Source organism: Hevea brasiliensis, chromosome 7, assembly GCF_030052815.1.
Source record: "Hevea brasiliensis isolate MT/VB/25A 57/8 chromosome 7, ASM3005281v1, whole genome shotgun sequence".
In the NCBI taxonomy this organism is placed as follows: Eukaryota; Viridiplantae; Streptophyta; class Magnoliopsida; order Malpighiales; family Euphorbiaceae; genus Hevea; species Hevea brasiliensis.
The window spans coordinates 103,366,948-103,394,946 of record NC_079499.1 but is presented as its reverse complement, the minus strand read 5'-3'; the positions used below and the strand labels follow the sequence as shown (position 1 = coordinate 103,394,946).

At 33.3% G+C, this 27,999-nt stretch overlaps 1 protein-coding gene across 1 annotated transcript; it reads right to left on the bottom strand.

Moving 5' to 3' along the window:
• LOC131181594 (terpene synthase 10-like) lies at positions 1-3,954 on the bottom strand. Its single transcript, XM_058150386.1, has 7 exons — positions 3,663-3,954; positions 3,294-3,561; positions 2,456-2,831; positions 2,123-2,341; positions 1,154-1,292; positions 478-726; positions 1-369 (listed from the first exon to the last, which is right to left on the bottom strand). Exons 1-7 carry the CDS (start codon positions 3,885-3,887, stop codon positions 52-54), a joined length of 1,794 nt encoding a protein of 597 aa, XP_058006369.1. The 5' UTR covers positions 3,888-3,954; the 3' UTR covers positions 1-51.
• Positions 3,955-27,999: the final 24,045 nt, after the last annotated feature.

Here is a 27,999-nt window from a genome sequence, read left to right as displayed (position 1 = left end):
TACTCAAATCCATAGTTTCTTTTTTTATTCAGATTTGCATCACTTAAATGATTACAGATAGGCAGAAGAAAGCTGCATACATGGAATTGGTTGAACAAGTAATGATAGAACTCGGTCCTTAGTCTCACGAGTCTGAATCGCATGCCCATCTCCATATTGGTACATGCATTGTGCCATTCTAGCTAGGTTAATTGCTACGCCAATAAAAGTTTCTGAGAATGGAGAATCTGCAACCCTTTCTTTATTCATTTCATTCCATGTTTCGCTAATTAGAAATCGAATATGATCACGAGCTTTTTCTTCTGAAGCTCCAGTTTCATGCATGTAACATTGAATTGATTTCGGAACATCACCTCTCTTTAATTCATCCTGATGAATAATCAACAAGATAAGATGATTAATAAAACCAATCAATAAAGAAGTGAATGAGACATTTCAAAAGAAAAGGAGAACAAAGAGGAATTAAGGAGTGCATACTGATGATGTTCCAAGATCATCTGCAAGTCTAAGAATCATGGACGAACATCGAATTATATTAGAATACTCTTCCAAGCATTTCAAGGCATCATTTGTGATTGGAGATTTTACAAGAAAATAAGCATGTACTAGGATCACAGGAGCTGATATAGAGATCCATGCGTTGTCAATATATTCTTGTAAACTTGGTGTATATCCACTGTGGTACCACTTGGCCTCCAATAAGTATGATTTGCAAATATCTGCCCACTGAAAATATAAAAAAAAATGGGATAAGAATGCAATTAAATGGGCTGCTATTAATACAATTTCTTTTTTACTTTCGAAATTTTCATGTGGGAAAAGAATGTCAGGAGGAAACAAACCAATTAAATTTAAACTTATCCAATTCAAAATAATATATGTAATTTTTTTTTTTAATCTGAACACAACTAAATAGTAAAATTGAAGGTTAATTAAATAATTTAATTTGAAATCGATTTGATTAATTCAAATTTTAATTTAAAAAATAAATGAATAATTTTTAAAAAAATAATATTTCTTTCAAAATGACTCGTAACCTACAAAGATCTAATTATATTCTGATTCGAAATCCCTTTTATACATTAATTTGATGAATAAACTAAATTAATCCACAGCTCAAAATGATTTAGTCAGAAGCATCATCAATACTTACGGCTTTCTTCAAGTAGGGGATGATGTGAACACCTTGCTCCCTAAGGACATCAAAAGCTATTTCATTTATTGAGTTATGGAGACAAAGGAAACATAATTTCATATAGTCTGGAAGCTGCTCTGTTGCATTAACATCCCATCTGAAATCACACCATAAAAATTATGCTTGTTAATTATTGCTTAGTATATACAGGGATATATTCATTTTTCAATTTAAAAACCATTAAATTGAACCAAAGCAATGTAGTTTGATTTGGTTTATGATTTAAAATATGTAGTTGATTTTGATTTGAATATTTATAAATTTGCTGTAGATAATTGTTTCATTATTAAAATAAATAGAGTCAAGTCATACAATAAATCATTTTGTATATATTTAATTAAATTGTGTATTTATCCTGCTTACTTTTAATTTTATTATTATAAAATATAAATAAAATTCTAAATGATTTGATAAATATATATTTCCAGCTATATGGACCCCATACATTAAATTGTGTACTAAGAAATCATATGGTTATGATATTCAGACTCTCTCTCTATATATATAAAAATTTCATCAACCATTCAAATTTATCAATCACTATGGGCTTTTGTCAAGTTACTTTCATAAAAAAATTTGATGAGAATTTCACTTATTTCCTATTTTATTCAAGGTTAAATAACTTCAATTTAAAATTTATCTGATTTTGATTTTATTTAATAAAATTTCTTACTTATAAAAAAAAATAACCTCATGAGTGTATATGAATATTTATGTGCATTTTCGACATTTTATTTTAGTTTATTACATTCAAAATTTTTATTTCTTTCATTTTTAGTCTGCTTTACTCTTAAATTTTTATTTTTGTAATTAATAGATATAATTTATTGGCTTCATCAATGAATAATGTAATAAATAACCAAAATTAATTTATTTATAAAAGAACGGGAAAAAATTTATTTAAAAACTAATATATATTCCACCAACCTTTGAACAGCATTAGTGAACAGCTCAAGCTCATCCAAGGTACCATACACATCATATATGTCATCGATTGTTGTTATTAGTGCATTGACCTTTGTGCTCATTCTCCTACAATTGCTGAATTGTGGCTCGAATATCACCCCAATTGTCCATAAGTAGTTCTCCATAATCCTATCTCTGGCAAAGTCCAATTTTTCTCCTAAACCTGTATTCCTCCACCACCTAATTTAAAGCAAGAAAAGCCAATATCATGAGCATCCTCATAACTACAAGAAAATAGAAGTACGATAATTAATAAAAACTTAGTCTACCACTTCATCTCCAGACTATACATACCTTGACATGTATTTTAGATCTTCCTGGTGTGTTGCTTGCACACTGTTGAAATCCAATTTAGCAAGTTCTAGCAGAAGAGGATTCATGTCTTGTTTTCTCTCATATACACCTATAAACCATCTGGTCTCCAACCTTAGCATCCTCCAGTGAAATGGGAGCTCCAGTGCATGACTTATTAACATGGATAGGTTTTGGTCTTTACTTTGTTCAACATACTTCTTTAGAGAAGTGGTTGTAAAATCTCTTGCATATTGTAAGATACCTTCACCTTCCTCTGAAAGGAATGATGCCTCATACAAAGATAGCATTGCCTCCCGATCCTCACATAGGTACATTTTGAAGTTTCCCTCTTCATCTCGGAAACTATTGAAGATCTCTGCAATTCACCCTCTCGAGTTAAAATATTTCTACACCATTGTTTTAGTATTTTTAGAACTCAGGGACTAGATTATTTTATATAAGAATAATTTTTATAGAAAGTCTTGATGAATATATCAACATTATCGCACAGTATGTCTGCTGGCATGGGTAGTCTAGAGCCCTTTTCCTTGCTTTTCATTGCATTCAATAAAGTTTGTTTTGCTATATATATATATATATATATATATATATATATATATTATATTTAGATTTTTTTATAAGTAAATATTTTATTAAATAAAAAAAAAAAGGTATGAGACCCTCAATCTATATCCGACAAATAGGTCCCCCTGCAAAATTAAATCTAAAAGGAAATCATGATAAGTTAAAAAAAACCCTAACAAAAGAATAGATTTAGATTTATTATTGAATACAATTAATTAAAATAAAATTAGGAGACCAGTGAGAAGTTATTTACCTTGGGGTATTTTATATCCATGTTGTCTCAGGAGTCTAAATTCAAGAGCTGTAGCATATAAATTCTCCCTCATCCGTGTATTATCATAGCTATTATGGGTGTAAATGCTCATCAAGATTCTCTTTATTTCATCTTCAAAGTGATAAACTAATCCAAGTCTTTGCAGGGTATCAATTAGCTGGAGCTGATCCAAAGGATTCACAGCTTGCTTAAGCATCACCCTCACCTCTTCCTTCAGCTTATTGATCCGTTTTGTGTACACATGTCCCTGCATAGCACAGTAATCATGAGCATGGAGAAGAAAAGAAGAAGAAGAAGAAGAAGCAGGAGAAGGAGGAGAATAAAATAACTATAGATATATATATACACCCCATATTCACTCTTCAGCGACTGCACAAAATCATATTCCCAAATGGGAGGCTGGTAATTTGCAGATCGTCTTACAGTAGTTTTCTTGGCAAGTTTTGGACAAACCATGCATCCAAGAGGGCTGGAAATTTTCCCCTTTTTTGATAATATGAATGGGTTGTGATTTCTTAGTGGCTGTTTAGGGAAAGAGCAACTAGAAAATGGAGCAAGCAATTGAAGGGCCATTGAGAAATTTTTGTTGTGCTCTTGATAATGTGCTTAATTTTCCAAAAGCTTCATGTCCTTATATATGTGCAAACTCGAAAGATCTTAGGTGTTACCCTTATCACAATAAAATTTGATCATAACTAACACGTTGCTTAATTTTCTGTATATTATATTTTTTTTATTATTTTGGTTTTCATTGGCTAAATCATCTCTTATATTATTGAATTTATTAGTTCATGTTTTAATCGATTTGATCATTTCTTTATCATTCTCCTAAAACTTGTGATGTGATTCATACGTTGAATCCCACCGTAAAATAGAATTTCTAACAATAAAGTTGTTTCGTTAAAACTTCTCATCACTTTGCTCCAAAACCATTTTTAATTAGAATAATTGACCACTTGGCATATTATCATATATGTGGAGGAGGGGAAGTTGAACTGGTCTACTGAGTTAACCCATATTTTTAATCAACTCGAATTTGAGTTTATTAAATAAGTAATATATTAATATTTCTTAAATCAGAGTAAATTTGATCAATCTGGCATTTTTAAAATTAAAACCCATATTAAGACTGCTGGTTCAATTTTTGACAGTCTTACAGTCGACTCAATTGAATTATATTAACCAGTTTGGGGGCTGTGTTTCCGAAGCTTTTCAAGTATCATGATCGACAGACGCACACCTTATCTGTCGGGTTAGCCAGTTAGTTGTTTATAAGCCGGCTCTATGAAAGTCGGCTTTAATGCTTTGGTCACCTTGTCTTGCGGGGACAACATCCCTAATTTTTCATGCTAATACACTGCATAATTGAGCAATCCCATATATTTTTAATTTTTTTTTTTCAATAAAATTGAGCGGGTCAGTTAACCCACTCAACATAGCATGGACTCAATAGTTATGCAACCAACCAAGTTTTTCTTTTTTTTTTTGACAGCCATGCAAGATAATATTACTAAAATTTTTTTAAAAAAATTATAAAAAATTTAACATGAACACGTAAACACTAAATCCCTGTCGATAAATCTTTTTAATACACTCTGCCTGTGTCATGCTAAGTTGCTGTAAAAAAAGTAGAAGCCCTAAAAAATATTGTAGAAGCCAATTTTGCTTTGGTCTTTACGCTCCCCACACCAATGGAATTTTTTTCTTTTTTCCTCAACAGGTATGGATTTCATACCAGGCAAGATAATTATCTTTAGAAAAATACTCTTTAATTTTTATATTTTAATAAAATTAATTATTTAGTCATCTATTTGAATAATACAGAATTTTTATAATTTTAAATTCACTAATTATTCAATTTCTGTTTATACTTTTTTAATTAATTTAACTAATAAAAAAGTTGATAGGAAAAATTAAATAAATCTTTAATTAAAAATAAAGAGATTAAATAATATATTTTTAAAAATAAATAAATTAAATAATTAATTTTATTAAAATATATAAATTAAATAATATATATATATATATATATATATATATATATATATTTTTTTTTTTTTTTTTTTTTTTTTTTAATTTCAAGAGAGGTAATAGCTGATACGAGTGTTGGCATGAAAACCGACGCTAACGCTGTGATTACCAGTTTTGTCTTTAAAACACCACATTGGCTAAATTTGCCTTGATCTGAAAATTATTTCATAGGTTGTAGCTGCAAGGGAAAATGAATGGAAGGAAACTTAGGGTATGTTTGTTATTTGCCTTAAAATTATTATTGAAAAAATTATTTTTTTAAATATAGTAATTAGAGATTGTTAAAAAATAATTAAAAATTAAATTTAATCAGTTTTAATTATAAAAATATTAAAATAATAAAATAATTTTTTTTAAATTAATTTTCTCCAAAACATCTAAAATAATATTTTTATTCAGAAAAAATAATTTCAAGCTCTGAAACTCAATGCCAAATAAGACTTTAAAAATTACTAATGGTAGTGAGGTAAAAAAAAAAAAAAAACTTGCCTGCTAGTCTTCTATAAGTAGAAAAATCAAATAAAGGAGATTAGAATATTAATTAATATTTAATTCATTGACTTCTTTTAAAATAAATAATTTATAAAAAAATATTAAATTTTCATATAATCACATTTAATTTTTATATATTTTAATTTTTTTAATTTAAAAATAATTAAATTATTCATTCTAAATATCATAATTGACAAAAAGAAATCATTTGGATTAAAAGAATAACATATCAAATTAAATATATAAGAATCAAACTCATTGAAAGCATTGAACTAATGAAATCCATGTGGATATATATATTTATCGCAATAAAAAAAATGGAATGAAAGCTATCATACAGAGACAGCCACGATTACGATGGTAAAGATATATGAGTTGATCTCAGTAGGCGATCAGTCCCGTGTTTTTTTTTTTTTTTTAAATTTAATAAATGTTAATAGTCAATATTAATTAATAGATTATATAAATAAATCTGTCTATTTATTACCATTTAAAAATCGAAAAAAAAAAACTAAGGCTAAACCACATTATTTTTAACAAATAATAATAATAATAATTATGTAAAAATTTATAAGACTATAAATAGCTCAAGATAACACAAGACTTCTAGTAAATCAAAAAATTCTAAAAAAGAACAGCGTAATTAGTCTCTAATTTTTATTGATAACAATAATTAATTTATAAATGGCCTGCTTGCGAAAAAATAATAAATTATGTTTTACCTACCAACAAATTTGAATTGAAAAATTAATACTAATTACTAAAGGAACTATGATTTTGATAGCTTTTTTCTCCTTCAAGGTTTTTTTTTCAAGGTTTTTTTTTTTTTTTTTTTTTTTTACAAAAATACTGGCTTACCTCTCAACAAATTCAATTTGGGAAATTAATATATAATAAAATTTATCTGATAAGTAATATGTTTACTCTTCTATTTCTTTATAAGTTTTGTTTAGTTGGAATAATTTAGCTAGAGGATTTTAAGTTCTTATAAAGTATAAAAATCTATCTTATTTGATTAATATTTTACCTCATTTTCTTAGAAAGAGAAGGAATTGCTTTTCTCACTTGTCAAGAAGTGACTTACTTATCCTCATAATGATAAATTACTTTATAAAAAATTAACTTTTCAGAAAGCAGAGATTTTAAACGAAATATCATCCTAGTTCCAACCTTACCAAGCCCATCCCTCTCTTGACACACACATACTCGTTTGTTTTTCACCTACTTTGGGGATAGCAAACCAAAAACACACTCCTATTCCTCTGTTTTTCACCTACTCCTGGAACAGCAACCCAAAAACATACACACACACTTTTTAGTTTTTCATCTACTCTAGGCAAAACAATCTAATTGACTCTTTACATTAAATAGGAAATTACTTCTTTCAATTCTCAAGAAGTAACTTACTTATCCTCGTGATGATAAATTACTTTATAAAAAGTTAACTTTTCATAAGGTAGAGAGTTTAAATCAAACATCACCCTATTTCCAACTCTGCTAAGCCCAAAAGCTTATAATATATTAAAATATAATCCACTTGAGTCTTTCAAGGAACAGTAAAAGTAGATTCTCGCTTTCTCTGTCAATGAAAAATGATTAAACATCTTTTAAATGAAGAAATAGAAGTGGAGTAATTATATTATATTATTATTATTATATCCTAAAAGAGCCGCCTTTTCCTGTTTTTAAGATCAATAAATGGACTTACTCACCCTTCCATCTTTTTCAATTCTATTACACTCATTTTCTGCTGCTATTTTAGAATAGTTTTACATTTATTTTATTTTTATAATTGAGTATTTTTTATATTTTTAATTTTATTTTAATTACTTTATATTTAATTTTTAAAATTTTGATATTTTTAATAGGTTTTTGTAGTGAATTAAAGGTCAATAATACATTAGGAAATGATTTGAGGAGGTTTAGAAACTTGAAAAATGGAAAAAGATGAAGAACTCAAGTTTTGAAATCTAAACCTATCGAAATTTGCATAAGAAGTTGCTTAAAATCCTGCTTAGGGTATATCATAGTATTTAAGATGTGGCTCATGTTAAACTAGAAGTCAAGCGCAGCAAAAATTTTATTTTAACACAAAACCTACAGAGATTTGCTGAAAAACCTACTTACCCTGTGCTGCTACAGCCTAGAACCTTGTTTAAGATGTTGCTTAGGATTATGCTGACCTGAAAATTTTGACACCTCATCTTCTATCCATTTATTTGTCCTTATCCATTTTTAGACCTACTTTAGGGCAACTTTTAGGACCATATAAAATCATCTTTTTCTAGTTTTTGCCCTAAGAAGGAGAAGAAGTAAATAGAAAAAAAGGAATAACGAAAGAAAAGGAAAAAAAAAAGAATAAAAAGGGGAAGGGAGGACGCCATTTCTGCTGGAGAGGTGCTGCCAAGTGACATTAAACTATAGTTTTTCAAAGTTTTGACTCTCCTTCACCTGGATTTTTCTATTCGTAGTCTATTTATATATTTTCTTTGTTAGTTTTATCATTTCCTTACGTAAATTTTACCTTGATAGAATATTTTTCTAAGATTTCAGAGTTGGGTTATAATATTTTGAATTTATTTGTGGATTTAGATTGGGTTTTTTTTTTCTAGATTTATATAAATATGAGTTTTAATTCTTTTTCTTATGTGCTTTATGACTTACCTAATGTTGGATCCCATTGGGTCTAGTTTCTAATCTTTGATTGAAGAATCGAAAGATGAAAATTATTGATAGATAATTAAGGATATGAACCTAAAAACATCTAGATTTAGAAATAAACTAGGGATTTAAGAGGATTCATGATTAATTATAAAATTTAATGGGTTCTAAGTGAATCAAGTAATGTACAAAAGTAGCTTTGAAGTAACACCCCTATTTGCATAACCTGGTAAATTACACTGTTCCGGTGACCGATGTCGGTCCGGACAATTAAGAGGATTAGAACTATGTTTAAGACAACTAGAAAAGCCTTGAAGGAAAATAAATAGTAATTACCAGATAGTTAAGTATAGATAAAAAAAAAACAAAGCATAAAAAGTTAAATTAGCCGAGGGTCACAATAATGGGTAACCTTACTGGAAAGTGACTGCGAGGTCAATCCTAACCCTAATTTTGAATGGGAAATTGTGACACTACGGTCCTAAGGACTATTGTGAACCTAGTAGAAAAGAGAAAATTACATAAAAGAGCTTATAAGTAGGTCAAATAATTAGGTTAGGACTCCGGAAGAAATATCGAATTACTTGCAAATCGGATCAAACCGGCGAATTGGTCAACTCACCCCTAGAGGTGACTCCTGATCTAACTGTCCAATAAAATTGGAGAAATGAAAATTTCAGAATATAGAACTAAATTAAAGAACTATGAAAAAATAAAGGAAAAAGAAAAAGAAATGAAAATAGGTTTATTACATCACCTTGGTGACCTCACTATGATGTCAAAAATGAAATTTATTTAATTGATTTTTGACTAAGTCAATTTTAGAATTATTAATGCATAAAATGAAAAAAAAAATGTAAAAGACCCATATTCTTCTTGTGGGCCGTAGCTGTCTCTCTCTTTTCCCTCTCTCTAATTTTCCACCATGAAAGCTTATGTGCAAGCTTTCTAAACCCTAAATTCCACCATGAATTCACTAAATTTCCTAAACAAAACTTGATTTTAAGTCTTGGAAAGAAGAGTGAAGGAGAAAGAAAGAAGAAAAAATTGAAGAAATTGAAGATTGAAGAAGCTTCATTCAAGGTTAGTGATTAATCACCTAATTTCTCTTTAGAATTTTATTTATGTGCATGAATTAGTTTAGAAATTATGGGGAAATTAAACAAATCAAATAGGTGAGACCAATTAGGGAAATTTTGCCTACACTAGAGGAACTAAGATTTTCTCAAGTTTGATGCAATTGAACATATGATTAAGTCAAATTAAGTGTATATAAGAAGGTTATGCACTTTAATTATGTCAATTGCATAAGTTGTCAAATTTAGGGTTCTTAAGAAATTGGGGGAAAAAATGGAGGAAATAGTCAATTGATGCAAATGACCTTAATTAATGTTAAAAATGGTCAATTGGGACCAATTGTGATGTGTTTGAATGAGTGAAAATGAAGTGCAATTCGGATTAGTGAAGGGTTCCAATATAGCAGATTAACTTAGGTCCCTTTCAGGGACCAAAACTGAAATTTTATCAACCTAATTGGTGTGAGGCCAATTGAGAATGAAAGTAGACACATAAAGACACAATTTTCATTTAGAGACCATGCCCAGAAAATGACATTAAGCTAGTGAACAATTAGGTTAAATCCGGATATTATGCACTGCCACTGTACAAAAGTGACCAAATGAACAGTATTTGTTCATTTGGCCATAACTTGGCTAGGCAGGTCCAAATGACTTGAATTTTGTGGCATTGGAAAGGTATGACATAGCACTACAACTTTTATAAAGAACAGCAATCCAAATTCTGCCTATAACCAAGTCATTTTGCCACCCAAAGTTAGTTGTCCAAAACTGCCATAACCAATAAAGTGCCCAGAAATTTTGGGTAACACCAATCCGGCCAGCCTTAGAAAAATGACCATATCTTGGGCTACAAAACTCCAAATGGAGTGATTTAAAAAGGAAATTAAAGATAAGACAATAGAGAACAACTTTGATGAAGGACACTTAGCCAAATTCCTACAGTAACTAGACCAATGGAACAGTGCAAAACAAGGCACCAAAAATGAAAAATTGAATTTTCTCTTAGGAGACTTAGAAATTGAAATGGCAACCAAGATCAATAAATTAGGCACTCAAAATGTGATATGTGGGGGTAATGAGAATTCGTATACCTATTTAGTGTGAAAAAGTCAACATTTTGACCCAATGGTCAAATAAATAGTAACCACCATAATCAAGAACACAAAGAACTCAATTTATGGGATTATATAAGTAAAGTTTAAATGCAAATTTCAATTGCTAAAATTATGGTTAAACATAATTTGAATAAATATTGAAACATCTTAATTGTGTGCTTCAGAGGAAAAAGGGCCTTCCGAGCAAAGGAATCGACAAGAGTGAAATAAGGAAAGACTAATTACGAGGTTTGTGCACAATAAACTTATTTAAGTATTTCTTATTGAAATTTGATTTAGTATATAATATGAATAGTTTTTAATTGTTTTGGCTTTGGGAATTTTGTTTAAAAATTATTGTGTTGCCTACTTTATAAATGAAAATTTTGAGGTAAAATGTGATTTATGGTTTATATGAAATATTTAAATGTTGTGATTTGAAATTATTTTTAATTCACACTTGGCATGACAGTCCCTTACTATGTTCCTCCTCCACTTGTGGGGTTGAGTTTGATATTTGATTATATTCCTCCTTCTCTTGCTTGCCAGTCTGAGGTGAGTTTGGATGAGTACTCATTAGCTAGCTAGCCACTTCCCTCAATGATTTCGATTAGTGGGGTGAGTTATGCAGCAGGTGGAGCTTGGTGTGAAAGTTATGCAGCAGGTTGCTTAGTAGGTTGTACAGATGGTGTAGGGGAACCAGTTACAGCAGGGGAATGTGGTGGTGTTGCTGCTGGTACTAAAATCTCATAGAGTTGTGTAGTCTCATTCTTAACACAAAATTTTTCGTTGGCCAAGTGAGGTCCATCCAAAAACAGTAATCCAGTTGTGATGGCAGCACACTTATGAATTTGAGGGTCAAAACCAAACAAATGGTGTGATCAAGCCTCCAAATACAATTTAACTAGTATCTCTAGTGGCTTAATGTAGCACATACCGATAGAAATAATAGCCAAGAGAAACTTTTCTGCCAGTTAATACACCATAAGAAAAACAGGTCATACTGAGTCATTGTGCTAACACTAGCTCCTCTTCCTAAAATTGTGTTTGCAATTAACCTCTGAAGCAACCTTAATGAGTGATTTTTTATTTTTGAAGCCTTACTATGCCCAGGTTCGAAAACTCCTCCTAAGGGTGCAATTTGCTGCCAAAACTCAAGGTCATTATACTCTCACTTATTTGTGGGCATTCTAATTAGACCATTAGTAGATAATCTAAATATATGATGGAATTCATCAAGTGATAGTTCCCTATCTTGACCCAGACATATAAAATGCATTGTCAATTTGTGATCTAGCTCATACTTATTTGCAGTAGTGGATAGGGAAGCCATGAATTCATGCACTAAAGTGGGGTAAACTAAATCCTGCTTATGAACAAATCTAACCTAGCCCAAAGCATCCAATAGAGTTTGCATTTCAACATAAATATTCAGAGACTTAAGTGCAAAAACATCTAAATATCGAGTCTAGACAATTTTCCTACTTTCAATTCTTTTCTTAATTTTCTTCATCTCAGTAGAAGGCAATACCCAATGTTTGGCAGTAGTTACAAACTGAGGAATAGAGGTAGTACCTCAGGATTTCCCTGGATGCTTCACAGCTGATTTTGGAATATCAATTCGAGTATCAAGTATGGCAGGGATACGTGGTTAGGTAGATTGCGGCTGGGTTGGAGGCTCAGGCTCCGTTCTCTTTTTACCGCTTGTGGATTTGTGGGGTTTAATGCTTTTTGTTTTCTTTTGTTGGTGAGGAGCAGGTGGCGGAGTAGAAGAAATAGTACTAGAAGGGGTTGCAGTAGCATCACCAACTTGTTTCAACTTGGGTTAAGATTGTGCTGAAGCGGGTGGTGCATGGGGAGGGGAGTCTTCGAAGGATAATGGGGAATCTACCATGGTGGAGAATAGGAATAAAGAATAGAAAAATAAAAGAAATTAAAAATAGAGAAGAAGAATCTGAAGAATGAGAAGAAGAAATATGGCAGAATGGTTATCGTTGTAGCGTGAGTTGTGGTGTGAGGTGAGGGAAAGGGGCAACGTGGGTTGTGTCAAGGGTTATGGCGAGAGGAAGAAGAGGGTAGTTGGGATCGTGGGTATTGGATGTGGGTTTGGAGTTAGGGATTAAAATTGGGAAAATGGATATGGGTTATGGGCTTTGGGCTTGATTAATTAGGTGTAGGTTTTTGGGCTAAAAGAAATGGTTATGGGTTTCAGATTTAATAATATAAAATGGGTTGGGTTTTAATTTTTTTTTTTTAAGAATAGGTAGGGCCTTGGAGTTATAAATTAAAAGGGCTTAAAAAATAAGGTGGGCTTGAAAATCTTGGACTCGGGCCCATAGTGGTGAATTGGGTTGTTAACCTGCAAAACCAAATAAATAACACAAGTTAGGACATAGACATGCAAGTTGTGTTGGAAGCTGTGCAACTTTCTATCCAAAATTGTGCTCAGTAAAGACAAGCACCAACACAATCCTAAATTAATTGTGCTGAAAGTTGTGCAACTTTCTGTCCAAAATGGTGTCCAGTAAACACAAGCCCCGACACAATCCTAAATTGATTGTGCTGAAAGTTATGCAACTTCTATCAAAATGGACTTATTGGCATAGTGCTTAAGAAAAAATAAGTAAGATAAAGTTCAAGTAATCAGACCTTCATGGCATAATTTCTAATCACTTTAACCTACTGTATTCACCAAATACACATAAAAAATTCACAAATCCACATTTAATTGATTTTCATTTTAAACGAAAAGGGTATGGTTTAGGAAAACTTCCTATCAACAAGATGACAAAGAGACCTGCAAAACCAACTAGCCATTACTTAGCTATAGAAAATGAGAGAAATTCAAAGAAACAAACTGAAAAATAAAATTTCAGACAGAAGATTAAATTGTTAAAATACTCATTCATTAATATTTAAATAAATTATTTATAAAAAAATGTTAAATTTTCAGATAACCACACTTAATTTTTATATATTTTAATTTTTTTAATTTAAAAATAATTAAATTATTTCATTCTAAATATCATAATTGACAAAAAGAAATCATTTGGATTAGATTTTTATAAGATATTAGTTTTCAAGGGGAGGGATTGTATTTTTCATATTGAATTAAAAGAATAACATATCAAATTAAATAATATAAAAATCAAACCCATTGAAAGCATTGAACTAATGAAATCCATGTGGATATATATATTTATCGCAATAAAAAAAATGGAATGAAAGCTATTATACAGAGACAGCCACGATTACGATGGATTCGAATTAATCTTATTCTCAAGCAAAGAGATATGAGTTGATCCCAGTAGCCGATCAGTCCCGTGTTTTTTTTTTTTTTTTAATTTAATAAATGTTTAATGGTCAATCGTAATTAATAGATTATATAAATAAATCTGTCTATTTATTACCATTTAAAAATCGAAAAAGAAAACTAAGGCTAAACCACATTATTTTTAACAAATAATAATAATAATAATTATGTAAAAATTTATAAGACTATAAAGAGCTCAAGATAACACAAGACTTCTAGTAAATCAAAAAATTCAAAAAAAGAATAGCGTAATTAGTCTCTAATTTTTATTGATAACAATAATTAATTTATAAATGGCCTACTTGCAAAAAAATAATAAATTATGTTTTACCTACCAACAAATTTGAATTGAAAAATTAATACTAATTACAAAAGGAACTATGATTTTGATAGCTTTTTTTTCCTTCAAGGTTTTTTTTTTTTTTCTTCAAGGTTTTTCTTTTTTCTTTTTACAAAATACTGGCTTACCTCTCAACAAATTCAATTTGGGAAATTAATATATAATAAAATTTATCTGATAAGTAATATGTTTACTCTTCTCTTTCTTCATAAGTTTTGTTTAGTTGGAATAATTTAGCTAGAGGATTTTAAGTTCTCATAAAGTATAAAAATCTATCTTATTTGATTGATATTTTACCTCAATTTCTTAGAAAGATAAGGAATTACTTTTCTCACTTGTCAAGAAGTAACTTACTTATCCTCATAATGATAAATTACTTTATAAAAAATTAACTTTTTAGAAAGTAGAGATTTTAAACCAAATATCATCCTAGTTCCAACCTTACTAAGCCCATCCCTCTCTTGACACACACATACTCGTTTGTTTTTCACCTACTTTGGGGATAGCAAACCAAAAACACACTCCTATTCCTCTGTTTGTCACCTACTCCTAGGACAACAACCCAAAAACACACACACACTTTTTAGTTTTTCATCTACTATTGGCACAACAATCCAATTGACTCTTTACGTTAAATAGGAAATTACTTCTTTCAGTTCTCAAGAAATAACTTACTTATCCTCGTGATGATAAATTATGATAAATTACTTTATAAAAAGTTAACTTTTCAGAAGGTAGAAAATTTAAATCAAACATCACCCTATTTCCAACCTTGCCCAGCCCAAAAGCTTATAACATATTAAAATATAATCCACTTGAGTCTTTCAAAGAATAGTAAAAGTAGATTCTCCCTTTCTCTGTCAATGAAAAATGATTAAACATCTTTTAAATGAAGAAATAGAAGTTGAGTAATTATATTATATTAGTGTTATTATATCCTAAAAGAGCCAGCTTTTCCTGTTTTTAAGATCAATAAATGGACTTACTCACCCTTTCCATCTTTTTCAATTCTATTACACTCATTTTCTGCTGCTATTTTAGAATAGTTTACATCTATTTTATTTTTATGATTAAGTATTTTTTATATTTTTAATTTTATTTTAATTAAATTATTAATTTTAATTACTTTATATTTAATTTTTAAAATTTTGATATTTTTAATAGGTTTTTGTAGTGAATTAAAGGTCAATAATGCATTAGGAAATGATTTGAGGAGGTTTAGAAACTTGAAAAATGGAAAAGATGAAGAAATCAAGTTTTGAAATCTAAACCTATCGAAATTTGCATAAGAAGTTGCTTAAAATCCTGCTTAGGGTATATCGTAGTATTTAAGATGTGGCTCGGGTTAAACTAGAAGTCAAGGGCAGCAAAAATTTTATTTTAACACAAAACCTGCAGAGATTTGCTGAAAAACCTACTTACCCTGTGCTGCTAGGCAGTGTAGCGCCTAGAACCTTGTTTAAGATGTTGCTTAGGATTATGCTGACCTGAAAATTTCTACACCTCATCTTCTATCCATTTATTTGTCCTTATCCATTTTTAGACCTACTTTAGGGCAACTTTTAACACCATATAAAATCATCTTTTCTATTTTTTGCCCTAAGAAGAAGAAGAAGTAAATAGAAAAAAAGGAATAACGAAAGAAAAGGAAAAAAAAAAAAGAATAAAAAGGAGATGGGAGAACGCCATTTCTGCTGGAGAGGTGCTGCCAAGTAACATTAAACTATAGTTTTTCAAAGTTTTGACTCTCCTTCACCTGGGTTTTTTTATTCTTAGTCTATCTATATATTTTCTTTGTTAGTTTTATCATTTCCTTATGTAAATTTTACCTTGATAGAATATTTTTCTAAGATTTCAGAGTTGAGTTATAATATTTTGAATTTATTTGTGGATTTGGATTGGGTTTTTTTCTAGATTTATATAAATATGAGTTTTAATTCTTTTTCTTATGTGCTTTATGACTTACCTAATGTTGGATCCCATTGGGTCTAGTTTCTAATCTTTGATTGAAGAATCGAAAGATGAAAATTATTGATAGATAATTAAGGATATGAATCTAAAAACATCTAGATTTAGAAATAAACTAGGGATTTAAGAGGATTCATGATTGATTATAAAATTTAATGGGTTTTAAGTGAATCAAGTAATGTACGAAAGTAGCTTTGTTGTAACACCCCTATTTGCATAACCTGGTAAATTACACTGTTCCGGTAACCGATGTCGGTCCGGACAATTAAGAGGATTAGAACTATGTTTAAGACACCTAGAAAAGCCTTGAAGGAAAATAAATAGTAATTACCAGATAGTTAAGTATAAATAAGAAAAACAAAGCATAAAAAGTTAAATGAGCCGAGGGTCACAGCAATGGGTGATCTTACCGAAAAGTGACTGTGAGGTCAATCCTAACCCTAATTTTGAATGGGAAATTGTGACACCGCGGTCCTAAGGACTTTTGCAAACCTAGTGAAAAAGAGAAAATTACAGAAAAGAGCTGATAAGTAGGTCAAATAATTAGGTCAGGACTCCGGAAAAAATATCAAATTACTTGCAAACCGAATCAAACCAGAGAGGGGCAATTTGGTCAACTCACCCCCAAAAGGTAACTCCTGACCTAACTGTCCAATAAAATTGGAGAAATGAAAATTTCAGAATATAGAATTAAATTAAAGAACTATGAAAAAATAAAGGAAAAAGAAAAAGAAATGAAAATAGGTTTATTTCATCACCTTAGTGACCACACTAGGATGTCAAAAATGAAATTTATTTAATTGATTTTTGACTAAGTCAATTTTAGAATTATTAATGCATAAAATGGAAAAAAAAAATGTAAAAGACCCATCTTCTTCTTGTGTGTCGTAGCTCTCTCTCTCTTTTCCCTCTCTCTAATTTTCCACCATGAAAGCTTATGTGCAAGCTTTCTAAACCCTAAATTCCACCATGAATTCCCTAAATTTCCTAATCAAAACTTGATTTTAAGTCTTGGAAAGAAGAGTGAAGGAGAAAGAAAGAAGAAAAAAATGGAAGAATTGAAGATTGAAGAAGCTTCATTCAAGGTTAGTGATTAATCATCTAATTTCTTTTTAGAATTTTGTTTATGTGCATGAATTAGTTTAGAAATTATGGGGAAATTAAACAAATCAAATAGGTGAGACCAATTAGGGAAATTTGGCCTACACTAGAGGAACTAAGATTTGCTCGAGTTTGATGCAATTGAATATATGATGAAGTCAAATTAAGTGTATATAAGAAGGTTATGCACTTTAATTGTGTTAATTGCATAAGTTGTCAAATTTAGGGTTCTTGAGCCATAAGAAATTGGGGAAAAAAATTGGAGAAAATGGTCAATTGATGCAAATGACCTTAATTAAGGTTAGAAATGGTCAATTGGGACCAATTGTGATGTGTTTGAATGAGTGAAAATGAAGTGCAATTCGGATTAGTGAAGGGTCCCAATCTGGCAGATTAACCTAGGTCCTTTTCAGGGACCAAAACTAAAATTTTACCAACCCAATTGGTGTGAGGCCAATTGAGAATGAAATTAGACACATAAAGACACAATTTTCATTTAGAGACCATGCCTAGAAAATGACATTAAGATAGTGAACAATTAGGTTAAATCTGAATATTGTGCATTGCCACTGTATAAAAGTGACTTTCATTTGGCCATAACTTGGTCTAGGCAGGTTTAAATAACCTAATTTTTGTGGCATTGGAAAGGTATGACATAGCACTACAACTTTTATGAAGAACACCAACTCAAATTCTGCCCATAACCAAGTCATTTTGCCACTCAAATTTAGTTGTCCAAAACCGCCAGAACCAATAAAGTGCCCAGAAATTCTGGGTAATACCAATCCGACCAGCCTTAGAAAAATGACCATATCTTGGGCTAAAAAACTCCAAATAGAGTGATTCAAAAAGAGAATTAAAGATAAGATAATAAGGAACAACTTTGATGAAGGACACTTAGCCAAATTCCTACAGTAACTAGACCAATGGAACAGTGCAAAACAGGACACCAAAATTGAAAAATTGAATTTTCTTTTAGGAAACTTAAAAATTGAAATGGCAACCAAGACCAACAAATTAGGCACTCAAAATGTGGTATGTGGGGGTAATGAGAATTGGTATATCTATTTAGTGTGGAAAAGTCAACATTTTGACCCAATTGTCAAATAAATAGTAACCACCATAATCAAGAATACAAAGAACTCAATTTATGGGATTATATAAGTAAAGTTTAAATACAAATTTCAATTGCTAAAATTATGGTTAAGCATAATTTGAGTAAATATTGAAACATCTTAATTGTGTGTTTCAGCGAAAAAAGGGCCTTCCAAGGAAAGGAATCGACAGGAGTGAAATAAGGAAAGACTAATTATGAGATTTGTGCACAATAAACTTATTTAAGTATTTTTATTGAAATTTGATTTAGTATGTAATATAAATAGTTTTTAATTGTTTTGGCTTTGGGAATTTTATTAGGAAATTATTGTGTTGCCTACTTTGTAAATGGAAATTTTGAGGTAAAATGTGATTTGTGGTTTGTATGAAATATTTAAATGTTGTAATTTGAAATTGTTTTTGATTCACACTTGGCATGACAGTCCCTTACTATGTTCCTCCTCCACTTGTGGGGTAGAGTTTGATTTTTTATTATATTCCTCCCTCTCTGGCTTGCCAGTCTGAGGTGAGTTTGGATGAGTACTCATTAGCTAGCTAGCCACCTCCCTCATTGATTTCGATTAGTGGGGTGAGTTTGTCTTGTCGTGGTGTATAACTTGGCATGTTCAGAAATTTTGTGTCATGGCCTAAGCTGTATTATTGATTGGCAACACTGTGTTTATTAAATTGTTTGACTAAATTTGTGTTATAATGAGCTTTGGAAATTGTGAAATATTTGAATTGCGATTTGTCAATGAATGTTTTATATTAAGCGTTTGTGAAATATTTAAAATATGATTTGAAATTGTGAAACATAATTGTAAAATATTTGAATTACGATTTATCAATGCATGTTTTATTTATAGTATTTTAAATTTTATTGTGCACCACTGAGTAAATTTATACTCAGTGATAGCTTCCTTTGTTGTTGCAGATAGGGGCAAGGAGAAAGCAACAGAGTGAGCTATTGTTGATAAGACTACATTGACTTTTTGTACGGGTATTTATTTATACTCTTGTAGCTTAATTTTGATGTAAAAATAGAATGTTCATATGTATTAATGTAAATTGAGCAATTGTACAGTACTTTTATAATAATATTATTTTTGAAATTTTATATTTGTAAATTCAATTGTGAATGTACATTTAAATATTTTAAATGCAATGTGAATGGGTTTATTTAATTATTTTGAAAATACTATGAATTGTGGAGATTGAGTTGATTTGTGTTGAATTGAGTTATTGGTGGTTGAGATTTGATGAAGTGTACTATTTGGAAGTGTTTTCTACATGTCAAAATTTTTTGTTTTTCTCAATTATAGCTGGCACTTTGTCGAAATTTTTATAAAATTTATGAAAAAATAGAATTTGTCAAAAATTTTACCTAGCCTTTAAACATTAATTAAAAGTTTTTAATTCCTACAAAAAATGCTCGCCACCTTCAAAAAGGGCAAAATTTGGTTTTAAAATCTATTGTAGTGTATTTAATGGGTTATCAATAGACAAAGTCGATAATTCATTAAGTATACTACAGGATCATATTATGCCTTACAGAGGAATAAGGTGTGACATGTTTAGTGGTATCAGAGCATGATTTTAAAATGAATTTTGACTATGCATGTGAATAATTCCTTTGATAAGTACAACTGCTCAAGTGTCCTAAATTGATATATATGACATATTTACATCATGAATATGCACTAACGGAGGTCAACCTCTTTGTGTTTGATATCAGGGAGTAGAAAATTTCTGAAAGTGGAATGGAAGAAGGGGATCATTCCGTAGAACAATCTGTTGAGGCTGAGGCACAAGGGGAAGCCCCAGCACTCTAGAATGTGAGTGGGTTAGCCACTCCAGCTCCTCCTCAAGCACCGTAGTTTCCTGCTCAGTTTGCAAAGCAGATGGCTACGCTGTTCCAACAAATGGCTGGGAATCTGCCAACACCAACCTAGACACAAGCCCCTACAGCACAACCACAACCCCAACCCCCAGCTCGGCAGTATGAGAAATTAATGAAGTTTGGGGCTACCAAGTTTAAAGGAACTGTGGATCCATTAGAAGCTGAGCAATGGTTGGAGAGAATGGAAAGGGTGTTTAAGAAGTTACACTGTATAGAAAAACTAAAGTTCAAGTACATTGTTTCTTTGTTACAAGGGGATGCTTATGAATGGTGAAAAACCATCCCCCACAGCTTAGTTAAGCCTCCAGTCCTCACCTGGTTAGATTTTTTGAGGGAATTTCTGTAGAAGTGAGTCCCCGACACATATGTGGACATGAAACTGTAAGAGTTTTTTAGTTTAAAGCAAGAGGATAAAACAGTAGCAGAGTACGAAAGAGACTTCTCGATTGAGTCATTATGCAGGAAGCCTGCTTGCCACTCCTAGAGACAGATGTAAACGTTTTGAGGCCGGGTTAAGGTCTAGTCTGAGAATACAAGTTGTGGGGTTCAGACACTAGGATTTTTCTAAATTGATTTCACAAGTTTTGGAACTTGGAAGGATTGAGTTGGAAGGGTCAGTTAAAAATAGCACACAAGAGAAAGAGAAAATAGAAAAAGCTACTGGTCAAGCTATAGAAAGTAGTTCGGGGAAGAGAAAATATTTTGGAGGATCTAGCTCACGCGAATCAGGTAGAGGTAGATCTTCTGGACAGAAACCACCCTGATCCGATCGGCAAACTCAGCAGGCACCCAGAAATACGCTGTCGGATCGGCTTTGTGAAACTTGTGGTAAACTACATGGTGGGGTATGTTATAGAGCCATAGGAGCATGTTTTAATTATGGAGGGACTGGTCATTTTGCTAAGGATTGTATGAGTCCACACCATTCTGGATCATTTATTACATCAGAAGGATCAGCCCAAGTTTCTACCCCAAAGAGTTCGCCATCAGTTAGTAGAGGCAGAGGTAGGGGTAGTACACTTGAAAGTCAGAGTACTGTGAATCAACCAGAACAAGTTGATGCTCCAGCTAGAGTATACACTATGCGGCAGAGGGAAGAGGATGAGATTTCTGACATTATTGCTGGTACTTTCTCAATTTTTAACTAAGATATATATATGTATTGTTTGACCCGGGGTCTGCACACTTTTATGTTAGTGAGAACATTGTTTGCCTTCCTGCTGTCCCTTATATAAAAATCAATTTTGATATGTTAGTGACTAGTCTTTTTAGAATTAGTTTTGGAAGAGTTTGTTAGCGAAAGATATCTCCTAGAATACGATAAATTATTGAATATTGGTAGATAAAAGAGTTGTGAAAGTAAAAAGTTGTACAGTTGGTTCAGATGTAACAAAGAAATGTTACGAATATTAGCAAGATTGTTGACTAGAATGGTCAGAGGACCAATGATTAGATAAATAATTCTAATATGACCACAATGGTCATTCTATAAGGAAACATGAATTGAAATATTAGACAGAACAATAGTAAGAGAAAAATAGTATTATACAAACAAATTAAATATTGTATTATATTGTTAAAAGTTTTACACAAACTCAAAGGAAAGAAGATTATACTATTATATAGAATGTAACACCCTCACTGTAGCAATTTCATACATTCTACTGTTCTGGTGACCGGTGTCGGTCTGGATAGTTAGAACATCTGGAAAAACATTTAGAATAAAGTGAGGAGTCATAATTAACTCAAATATTAATAAGAAAAATTTAGGAAAAATTTTAGAAATAAAATACAATCAAGTTAAATGTGCCGGTGCCTAGCAATGGGTAACCTAGTGGGAAGTTGCAGTTTTCGCAGCTAAGAGCCCTAAACTCGGGAGAAAATTCATGAAATAATTTTTGAGACTCCAAAGAAGATTCATTGAGGTTTCTATGGCATTAGAATGCCAAGAAAAGGTTTAGAAAAATTTTTCAATCGGTACAGACGATTTTGGCTCAATAAGTCAAATGGAGGGCATTTTGGTCAGTTCGTCTTCGGAGATTATTTTTGGCCGACTTGTCAAGTTAAGTAAATAATTATTATGACATAAAATATGAATAAATATTACTACAAATTAAATAGAAATTGAGTAAAAAAGAAAAGAAAAGAAAATGAATTAAAATTGCAATTTTGACCTCATGCTTATGTCACTAAGCATCCCACCCAATCACATTTTAACACCTCATAATAAACTCAATTAAAGGATTAAAATGGACTGAAAAATCAAAAGAAAAATTCTGCTCTCTTTATTTCTTCTTCCTTAGCCGTATTTCACTCTTTCTCTATCTCCATTGATAACCTCACTTCTCTCTAAATTTCCTTCATAAACACCCACCTCAAATCCTTTACTCCCTTCACAAAAACTTGTCATCACCACTAGAGCAAGCTTAAGGCAGCAAAAAGAAGAGGAAAAAGAAAGATTTTGGCAAGCTTGGGAGTAGCTCCAACAAGGTTAGTGACCAATTTTCTATTCCCTCTCTTAATTTATACTTAGGTGTTTAATTTAAGTAAGAAATTGTAAGGGAAATGCATGAGAACTCCTTGCATGCTCTCCTCTAAATTTCAGTAGCCTTGACATGAGTTAGGGTTAGGAGAATTTTTTAATTTAAAGTGACATATTAGCTGTCCCTAGTATAAATTATATGATTAGTATAGCCATTAAGAGTAAGATGCATGAATTGAATGCTTGGTCAATTAGGGTTAGGGTTTTGAAACTCAATTTTAGAGGTTGATGTAACTAAACTTAAATTAATGTTGTAATGGTCAATTAGTGACCATTTGGCTATGTATGATGAGGAATTGAAGTGAATGGTAGCTTTGGATTTGAGGTTTGGTGTGCTGCCTTGAGTGCCCTGCAGGTTTGGATGTGAGTCCATCATGTTTGGGTAGCTATAACTTGAGTTGTATAGGTTTAATTGGTGCAAGGCCAATTGGACATGAAATTAGACACATAATGGCACAACTTTGATGAAGGAACCTTGTCTAGAAAGTAAACTTAGGATGCCCTAAAAATTGACTAAATCCGGGCAACTTACATTCTGCCTGGGCAAAATGACCAAATGAACAGTGTTCATTCATTTAGTCATAACTCAGTGTGGAACGGTCCAATTGACCTGAAATTTATATCAATGGAAAGCTGAGGCAATTTAGAATAACTTTTATGTAGAACACAAACTCAAATTCTGGACTTAACTAAATGAAATTGCTAGCCAAATTTGGACTACCAAATCTGGCAGAATCAAAAATTTCCCAGAAATTCTGGGTAAAGGCAATTCGACCAGTTATGGTGCAATAGCCATAACTTGAGCTAGAAAACTCCAAATAGGGTGATTCAAAAAGTGAAATGTAACTAAACACAATAAAGAACAACTTTGATGAAGAACATTTGGCTAAATTCTCACTGTATAATGGCCTAATGGAGCAATGAACTCTAACACCCAAAACTGAAATTTCTTATTTATTTTCCATTGATTAGAAGTATAGATTGGCAACTAATGCCAACACTTTTGGGAATCAAAATGTGGTAAATCTATGTAATTAAAACTCATGTAACTGTTGACACCATATTTTGGCCGATCACCAAAATCAATGAACTTTGAAAATCGACCCTCAACTGACATTCCTCGGTTACAAGTAACCTGATTAGGAAATAAGCCGATCCCGCATCTAGCCAAATGTTTTCCTATCTCTCAACAAAGAAGGTCACGCTAATATCAGGTCCCCACATTGTTCAATCACATTTCCGATCTCCCAAGGAGATCACATTAATATCAAGTCTCCATGACATACGATTCATTCCCGATCTCTCAAACCAATTATCAAGTATCCTTGCCAGTCAATCACATTTCTAATCTTTCGTTAAAGGAAATCAAACCAACTTTAGGTCTTCATGCCATCCAGTCTTATTTTCGATCTCCCTTTGTAAACATTGTGGAAAATCGTTTAATGAAGTTAAGGTTGCAGTTCGACTTAATGGTGTTTCTGATCTCAAGTGTTCAAGTCAAGTTTTCAATTTTAATGACTTAAAGTTCTATCCATTGTTTGTTCTCGGCTTAGGCCGATCTCATGCTTACAATGTTCTTCCGACCTCTCATACATAGATTAATAATCACTTTCAAGTTTGATGATCTAACATGTTCAAATAATCAGGCACTTGTACAACTCAGATATTTTTTGATCTCATCAAGTCATTGAACAAAAGAGAGAATTTCATTTCATTTCAAAGTAAAACAATACAAGTCATTCGGCTGGAGGAACACCCCCAGCCTGTTCTACATTCCGCTCACCCTCTCTATCTCCCTCAGCTTCCTCCTATCTCTCTTTTTCGTCCTGAGGAGCTAGGTCCACCATCCAGGAGAAGTCCTCCTCAGGATAACGCCTCCTGAGTTTGGCCAAAAGGTCACCGTGGGCGTTCACATAAGTACCGGCCTCCCTCGTCACTGCCTCTTCTTCTTTCGCTCTAAGTTCTCCAGTGAGGCAAGCGACGTTAGCAGTTCGAAGCTCCTGAGCTTCTTTGAGTTCATGAGTCTGCTCAGCCAATTTATCCTCATAGGATTTCATCCGACCCTCAATTTCAGCTATATAGTCCTGGGCGGATGAAAGTTGAGCTCGGGCAGAAGCTACATCCTGAACCGCCTTCAGGATCTCCTGCCTCAGAAGATGAGCCTTTTCTCTGATTATGTATTGGTTTACCAAGCTCTCCACACTCAAGCTCATCGTTTGGGCCAGGAGATCGTCGATGTTGCCCTGAGTCAGCCTGTGCCGATCCTCCTGGAGGCATATGGAAGCTCCCAGAACCTTAGCCAAACTCGGATTCTCTCGAATAGATCGGTTCTTCTCCAGAGAGTGAATGAGGACCTAGGCACAGCAGGAAAGGGTCCTTGTAGTAGGTTGGGAATGACCCCCTTCCGCACTCGAAGCAACTAGTGGAGGTGGAGGTGGCGGCTCTTCTTATCGGGGAGGAGACTGAGCTATCTCTATCTCAGGGACCGGCTGTCCTAAGGGTCGAGACGAGCCTCCCGGCACCTCTCCTGGATCATGCCTTGGCGTCTGCAAGGCCTCGGCGCGCTTCATTTCCCACACTTTCCTGGAGACCTCCCTCTTCCGCTTTCGGCTCTCTTTTGAATCCTCGCTGCCCGCCATACCTGCGCAAAGAAAAGTCAGTGAGTTCGCTAAGGCCCAGAGATCAGAGATGTAGAAAGTACAAGGGCTGAGGTCAGAGAGCTGAAGCCCGCATTCTTCGTCGGTAACCAACCGCATCATCTAATGGTGCAGTTCGGCCATCACCGCATCTAAGCAGGAGAACTTCTGAGTAGCCGCCTGATCCTTTAGCTCCATTAGCATAGCGCCCTCATCCCTGCTCAGGGCAATATGCTTCGGAAGTGGCGGGACCAGATATTGCCAGCTTCGGGGGAAACCTTTGAAACCATTCAGAATCTTGCTCCTCAACATGAAGAAGCGATTTTTCCAATTCTTTAGTGAGGAGGGCAGATTGGTAAAAAGCCCACAGTGCGGTTTTGCTTGAAAGAACTAGTACTCATCGTCCTTTGACGAGTGAGCCTATGCAGCTCGGCAAACACCTTCGCTGTAGGATCGAGCCCCTTAGCCTGGCAGAGGCCTCTGAAGGCCACCAGGATTCGCCATGAGTTCGGATGTACTTGAGCCACCAAGACATGGTGAAATTTCAGGACGTCCTTGAAGAAGTCGTCAAGGGGAAACCGAAGCCTGACTTTTAATTGCTCTTCGTACACCATGATCGCATCATTTTCCTCGAAGGAGTGATCGGCTCTGAGATTGCCATGGCATCGGATAAGTTCGAAGGAGTCTGTTCAAAGGTTGTATTCTTGACTAATGGATTACAGATCGGTCTCCTGGAGGACCGACGGTAACTCATCCACCGGGAGATTTTCTCTACCCGAGGAAGATGTCTGCCTTGATTGAGTTGTTATACCATGAACTAAAGCGGAAGTCATGGGAGGTTTAGATCGCCCACTTGGTCCGACCACTTCAACTTCATTCGATGACCACGAAACACGGACGGAAGGGGGGCTCGCCGCTCTCAGACCCTCGGCACTGCTCATTTTCAAAGAAATGAGAGAAAGTTAACTAAGAGAAAGATCAAAACCCTTACCGGAATGTGATCGGCGTTGGAAGAACTTGAAGAAAATGAGAGAATTTTGGAATCTATCGCGAGGTGCTGAAAATGACATAAGGGAGCAACTGGCTGACCCTTCCCCTATTTATACCCGTCTGAGTACAGTGTCCCAAGCGGCGCATCGGTTAGCGGAATTCGCCCGCTTTTCTGACACATCGCAAGAACATTCCTGAAACTCTATAAATAAATAAGAGGAGATCGGCTGGTTAAAGATCGGCAGATTAAGGCAGATGTTCAGAATTAAGGATCGGCTAAGGGCGACTCAGTTAGGAATCAAATCAGATATGCACATTAGCGATCGGAAAATAACCAATGCAATAATAAAATGATAACTGTCAAAATAAAATTTTATTTCATTTCCAAAAGGTCAGATTACATCATTTGGGCGATCTCAAGAGATCGGATTACATCATTAAGAACTTTTAAAGGTCAGATTACATCATTTGGGCAATCTCAAGAGATCGGATTACATCATTAAGAACTTTTAAAGGTCAGATTACATCATTTGGGCGATCTCTAAAGATCGGCAGTATATCCTACCTAGTAAAGACCTATGTCAAAGCCTAGTCTCGTGACTGAATCAAAAGATGTGTTTGATCAGGAAACCAGCCATCGACATTGGATAGATGTACAGCTCAGATGGGGTGACTATGACTCTCATGGTGATAGGAGAGGTCATCGTCAATGTTATCGATCGGAACCGAGCTGCAGTCGGGACACCTGATGTAGTGAGGAGCCAAATGAACTTCAAAGGGTGGTCACCGATCTTGAAGGGGAAATTAGCAGTCTTCTCACCCGAAATTGATTCGCCGATAATATCGGTGGACTGGCTCGAGATCAACATGATCGATATTCTCGATCTGGATAGGTAAATTAGTCCGGTTCTCTCACTGTCATCAGAGGTGGTTATTGTGATTTTCTGATCACCAGGTTCATAAATTTTCAGTCGTTGAACAAAGTGAACAATCGGAAAAAGATTAAGAACAATCGCCATGGCTGGGATTGTTGCCGGAGCAACTAGAACAGGAGAAGTGAGAAGCGGAAAGAGGAGAAAATGAAATGCGGAAAGATGCCCCGTTGAAGGCATATATATAGAGAGGTTTTGAGCATTTATTACTAGCAAAAATCGAAGCGGATGCCTCGGTAACCGAAGGAATAAATGCTTTGACTGAATCAGCCCGGATAGAGGGGAAGGTTCTGGAATGGGAGAGATCGGGAGAGGGGCCCGGCATGAGAGATCGGAAAGGGGTCATGATAGAAAGATCGGAAGGAATGGGAGATTGGAAAGCAAGGAAAGGATGAGATAATTTTCTATAACCCTTTTCATAATCAGAGCAGAGGTAGTTAAAGCGTTGCAGGTAAGATCAAATCTTCACCGCACGCTTCACTTGCAGAATCGCCCACAATGCTGACAGGCG